A 6,379-nucleotide genomic window follows, 5' to 3' on the forward strand; every position below is an offset into this window, starting at 1 on the left:
GGTGTCACAAATAAGACATGGTTGTCACAAATAAGTGTGCCAACTCATCAAGAGACAGTCAACTTTCTTTGTCTTTACAGTAATCATAAAGGGGCTGGAGAAATGGCTCAGTGATAAAGAACACTTGCTCTTGCAGAGAATGTGGGTTTGGTTTCCAGCACCCATGAGGCTGCTTATCGCTTATACCCATCTGTAACCCTAGTTCTAGGGGACCCAACACTCTGTGGTGGCCTCCTCAGGCACTAGGCACACACATATAAAATAAATAAACTTTAAAAAAGAGAAGTAAACAATCATGTGTGTGTGTGTGTGTGTATGTATGTATGTATGTGTGTGTGTATGTGTGTGTGTGTATGTGTGTGTGAGTGTGTGTGTGTATGCATGTGTCCTACTTTAGTGGGTCTTGATGCTACCATCGTCAAATGGTTCCTATGGAATTTAAATGAGATCAGATAAGATTCCCGAGGGTCACACAACAGAATTGCAATTGATAAGGTAAATGTCTAACTTAAGGGAACACAGGGTAGCAGGCTATCTTTACTGACAAAAAAGTTAAGAGTTCTGTTTGAGATTTGAGGGTGGGGGGTGGTCCTACCCAGAGCCATTTTCATTCAGGCCTTATGTCTAGCTAATCAGACAGTAACATATATATTCAGGCTGTCAGCCTGCTTCATTGGATGGATAGATAGATGGGGCAGAGAGAGAGAGAGACGTTAAGTCGTTATCTATGTCAACTGTAGTGAATTCACTCTCAGCCAAGCAGAAGCTTCGGACGGACTCTAGAGGAAAGTGCTCTTCTCCCTTCCCACTTCCCTACAGCTTTCCCCGTCTTTCTTTCCTAACTCACTTATGCCTAAGTTAAGAAGATTCAGAAACAAACTAGGCAAATGTATCAGGCAGGTTCCTCTGCTACCTCAGGTAAGATTCATCATCCAGTGAGCTGGGAAGTCATACCACACACACGCACAAGCATGGATGCACAAGGTTTGCCTTAGGTATAGACCAACGCCTGAGAGTCTCCAGACTTTACCTGGCTTCATCCTCACACCTCTCTCTGCTGTATCTACCCCGCTTCCCAACAGAGCACCTTCTTAATGAACCACAGAACTGAAAGGAGACCACAATTCGCCTGAGTTTGGGGCAAAGTTGAAGGAAAAAGTGGGATTTCTTTTTTCCTCTCAATTCAATTTTTTTTGTGGGCATCATTTGTATATACAAGGATACCCTTTAAAGGAACCAATAAAATAACTTTCCATGTAAAATCGCTTAAGCTAAATCACAGCTTGGTCTGTAGCAAGGCTGTCTGGGTTTAACTGGAAAGACAAATGAGCCTGGCAAATTTGCCAAGGCTGTGGCCCCAGGTCCCACTGCATGGGCTGGAAGGCTTTCTGCTTCAGCAACACCACTGCCACTCTATAGGAATGAGCTGCCACTCTCTGCATTCCCTCAAATGCAGCAACTCGGACTAAATGACCTCCCAGTTATTAGATGCTACAATTCAGGAACTAGGAAAAGTAACCTTGAAGCTACAGGCTCAGACCTGCAGTAACTTCAGAGACCCGGAGCTCAGTACTGAATCCCAAGGACGAGCAATACCCCCAGGGCCTGGCATGAGTTAAATTCTCTGTTTTTCATCTCAGAGACTTGAAGTACTCCTGTGTAAAGAGGCCATCTCCTCCCAGGCAGAGATGACTGCAGGTATGAGTCTTAGCTACCTGCCAACTCCCAAAACTTCCAGAATTCTCAAAACTAAGGCAATGAAGTGACTGTATTCAGAATAACATTTCTGAATTGTGCTTTATTGACAGACCATCTTCCTGTGAAGTAAGGGGGAAACTGCAACCAAACACCTTCAAAGAAAACACTATTCAACCACACCTTAGGATGAAAGCCACCAGACACTAAACAATCCAGAAGGCCTCTGATGTATTTCAGCTTTTGAATGCCTTTCCCAGTCCTTCTACTGAGAATATAAAAATCTGCCAAGACCCACCAGCAATTCTCAGGAAAGTGCAGTTAGAGGGGAAGTAAAGAAAGAAAAGGTTGTTATTCTAGAAAGAAACATATGACTACAGAACTTGCCAGGAGAGTCACTTGGAGCCAGCTGTTTTCAACAGTCAGCTTCCTCTCTCTTGCCCATCTATCAAGCAGACAATTTCAACAATAGAGTGAGCATGTATCCCTCCAGAGTATTAACAGCTGATCTCCCCACTCAAAACAAGGCCCCAGAGAGGAATAAACACCTCCCCGTGGGCAAAGCATTCACTCCAAACTGCAATGGAAAGACTCCACCCCTTCATACTTCAGAGGCCAACCTAGAAGACACTGGTCTTATAATCCAGATTGACTTCAAAGAGTCGATCCTCCCGCCTCAGCCTCCCCAGTGAAGTAAATTATAGGGGTACAATGCCACCCTTATGAAGCAGACTTTTAACAAATAAGTTTGATAAGTACATGTAACAGAATATGGGTCTGAGCTCTAGGCATCACATAGAACATTAACACACACACACACACACACACACACACCCCTAAGCTAGCTAAACCTTAGCCTTGACTAGTGGTTCTCAAATTCCTTTACTACAACTCCTCGTGTTGTGGAACTGTATTAAAACCAAAACAATTATTTTGTTGCTACTTCATAACTGTAATGTTGTTACTATTATGAATCGTAATGTGAATATCTGATATGCCGCCCCAAACTGGATCTTAACCCACAGGTTGAGAACCAATGACCTAAATAGATTCTTAAGGAGGCTGGCAGCAAAGTGTAGCCTGAGAGAAGGGAGGGACTATTCAGCACTAGCGAGGTTAGGGTGTGGGTCAAGGGCGGGTCACACCCTACTCAGCCTGCAACCAGCAACTAGAAGTTCTCCCCAGTCTGCCTAGCTGAACCACAGCGCCCTGCGCCCTGCCGAAGGCCAGGTATTCAAAGTAGACCCCACCCCACCAGCATCTCATTCCTTTGCCTCCCACTTCTAAGCTGGAAAATGGTCCTTTCATCCAAGACTTAATGATCCTCCCAAAGTGGTGCAACGGGTGTGGTGTGTCTCCCACAGACTCCTTGCCCAGGTCTCTACAGACACTCTTCTCACACCAGACAGGCGCCAGGGGTGAGTCCCTCGTCTCCCACAGACTCCAGAGCCTTGGCTGCTCAAGCTGGAGCTCCTCAGGGCCCTGTCAGCAGGGGACCGAGGCCACGTGCCGCGCTGCCCTCCATAGCCCGCGATCAGAGAGCCTCCTCTTCCCACGCAGCCCAGACACGAGTGGCCCAGGCGCCATGCGCAGACAGCGAGCGCGCGCGCCGCGGGGTCACGCGGGGCCGGCTGGAGCGAGCACGCCGCGCACCTGCGGCCCAAGCCCCCTCCCGCGCGCACCTGCCGCCTCCCGCCGGGCCCGCGCGCCTCACCAGCGGTAGCAGCCCTCAGAAGCTTCCAGAGTGAAGTTCACGCGCGTGGCCCGCGTGAAGGGCAGCAGCACCTTGGGGATGTTAAGCTTGGCGGCCGCGGCGGAGCCCACTGCCTGCAGCAACAGCAGCGCCCAGAACGCCGGCTGCACTAGCGAGGCCCGCGCCATCCTCCCGGCCTCGCTAGTGGCCGGGTGCGCGCTCCCGCGCCCTCCACTGGCGCGCGCTGGGTAGCAGGTGGCCGCGTGGGGCGGAGCGAGCGCACTGGGGGCGGGACAGGCGGGAAAGCGGAGAGCACGCGCCCAGTGCGGAGCCCCTAGAGCGCGCCGTGTCCTGCGAGCTTTTGCAGCTCGGGAACCTGTATCGCGTGGCCTTAGGCCGCCGCCGCGTGCTCGTCGCTGGTCGCTGGTCGCTGGTCGCTGGTCGCTGGTGGCACCCTTCCAGCGGGCTCGCTCTTGTTTGGAGCCTCTGGCGGTGGAGCCAAGACATAGCACAAAGACAGGCGCCCCAGGACATGGTGGAGCACCCACTGACTCCCCATTCCAAGGCCACACTTCCCCAGGGGCCAAGGAGGTCTTGAGTTCCTCCGGGATCAATCCACCCCAACATTGGGAACTTTCTGTTAACCAATCCCATAGATGCTCCAAGGGAAACTTCCCAAGGGTCAGTGAGGGAGCTACATAGCTCTGAAAGAAAACACTACAACCTGACTTCAGGTCCACTAAGACCGGGATCGAGCAGCGGGATCTGAAGGAAAAGTGACAGGCTGATGCCATGAACGAGTACATGTATATGAATTTCAGGCCGGCTGGGGAAGCCTGGAGGAGGAAGCCTGTGCCCTTCCCCTAGCCTGCCAGCCTGAGCAGGCCCCAACGGCTGTTGACCACAAGAGACCAAACAACAGGACATGGGATGCATTGCATTGCCGGCCTTAGCGCCCTGCAGTCTACTACTGGAGCTAAGAAGAATGGACCACACCTTCGGGCTACTATCTCCTCACCCAGCCCCTGGGCTGAACCCAGCAGAGACTCTGGGGGGTGGGGCTCCCCCTTTATATGTGAAAGCAAAATATTAAACTTCGGGCCTTGATCAGAATACGTTGTCTTGGCCCCATGCTTCTCTCGCCCTCCATTCCCCTTTCATTCCCAGCCTTTCTCTCAGGTGAACCCGGTTCCCCGTAGCCACTGGCGGCTACAGAAGCCTCTAGAATGGACACTAATGTCTCACTGTGTTTCTGAGAGGCCACCATTCCTGGTCTGTGCTAGCTTTATTTTTATTAATTAATTAATTAATTGTTTGTTTGTTTGTTTGTTTGTCAGCTTGACACAAACCAGTGTCTTCTGGGGAGAGGAACCTTAATTGGGAAAATGTCCCTGTCAGATTGGTCTGTGGGCCTGTTTGTGGAGCATTTTCTTGAGTGATGATTGATGAGGGCCCAGCTCACTGTGAGCTATGCCACCTCTGAGAGTGTTAAGTGTTAAGAGAGCAGTGTGAGCAAGCCATAAGTAACAAGCCAGTAAGTTGCCTTCTTCCCTGGCCCTGGCTTCAGTTCCTGCCCTGCTTGAGTGCCTGCTTTGGGTTCCCTCAGTGATTCATTAGCCGAATAAACCCTTTCCTTCCTAACTTGCTTTTGTCATGGGACAGCTGGATAGAAGGAGGGTCATTTGGAGGGCACCCTCAGGCCCTGAGGAGCTATCTACACGACTGTCTACATGGCAGACAGAGAGAAACAAATAAATAAGTGTGTGTGTGTGTTTATATGTTACTGATGTCTGGATAACCAGAGAGCTCCAACCAAAGGGTCCTGTGATGATAATGGTTTAAAGACTGTAGTCTCCTTGTGCCCTACCAGGTCTGTTTTGTGTATTTTGGTCACCTGTCTGCCATGGAGTCCAGGCACTCTCAAACCTACTAATGCTCTGTGTGGAAGACACTGGCTGCCCACAGCGGGTACTGGATGAAGAACGGATCTGTCACTGTGAATTCCTTTGAACTTCTTTAATTTTAGCCACCTGATCCTAGTACCTGGTTAAAAGTGAAGCATGAAAGGCCCAGGAGTGAATTAGGTGTGTGATCTCCAGCACTGGAAATTAAAAACAACAAAAGCATAACCAGGAACACCCAGGATAAGTTTGCACAGACACCCTAGGGGAGATTTGTTTATTTTTTATTTCCTGTAAGAGGGTGGTTGCACTTTCCCTCCTCCCACAGCACCTGGTACCCAGCCTGGAAGCCATGCCCTCCTCTGGGTAACTCCTCTCACTCCCATTCCTGGTCCAGGGTCCTTATAGACCTCAACCACACTGGATCACTGAGGGAAGCCAAAGCAGACATTTAAGCAGGGCAATGCATGCAAAGGTCAGAGGACAACCTGTGGGAGCTGGTTCTCACTTCGCACTATGGCAAGGGCTCTTACGCACTAAGCCATCATCCCGGCATCAGTAATGGATATTTAAGAGAACATCAAGGCTGTAAATGATGGCAATACATTTTTAAAAATACATTTATCCCAGAGAAATAAGAATTGATGTTCTCACAACCCTGTGAGTAAGATGATTCATGGGTTAAGCCGAAACTGGTCACAGCCAGAGGTTCTTTGATGGATGAGTTCACTGTGGCATGCTCATAATATGAAATATTATTCAGCAATAAAAAGGAATGGGTTGTTGACATAACAATTTCGATGAATCTTTGGAGAACTGTACTAGATGGGAAAAAATTAAGGTGACTGGGGCTGGAGAGGTAACTTGGCAGTTAAGAGCACTTGTTACTCTTGTAGAGGACCCAGATTTAGTTCCCAGCACCCACATAACAACTCACAATTGTGAGTTCCAGTGCCAGGGAGTCTAGCACTCTCTTCTGCCATAGTAAGTGTGTGAAGGCCGGAGATCCACTTGCAGAGTCAAGTTTCTCCTGCCACTGTATGGGTCCTGGGAATGGCACTGATGTTATCAGGCTTGGCTGCAAGCGCCA

The 6,379-nt window shown here is 49.6% G+C and overlaps 1 protein-coding gene across 1 annotated transcript in view; it reads right to left on the reverse strand.

Moving 5' to 3' along the window:
- Nup210 (nucleoporin 210) overlaps positions 1-3,812 on the reverse strand; it is a 104,268-nt gene extending 100,456 nt beyond the window's left edge. The window contains exon 1 of the mRNA XM_034511184.2: positions 3,410-3,812. Coding sequence (XP_034367075.1) covers positions 3,410-3,576 — 167 coding nt within the window. The 5' untranslated portion in view covers positions 3,577-3,812. The remainder of the gene's footprint in view (positions 1-3,409) is intronic.
- Between the last annotated feature and the right edge of the window lie 2,567 nt (positions 3,813-6,379).

Source organism: Arvicanthis niloticus, chromosome 9 (assembly GCF_011762505.2).
Source record: "Arvicanthis niloticus isolate mArvNil1 chromosome 9, mArvNil1.pat.X, whole genome shotgun sequence".
NCBI lineage: Eukaryota > Metazoa > Chordata > Mammalia > Rodentia > Muridae > Arvicanthis > Arvicanthis niloticus.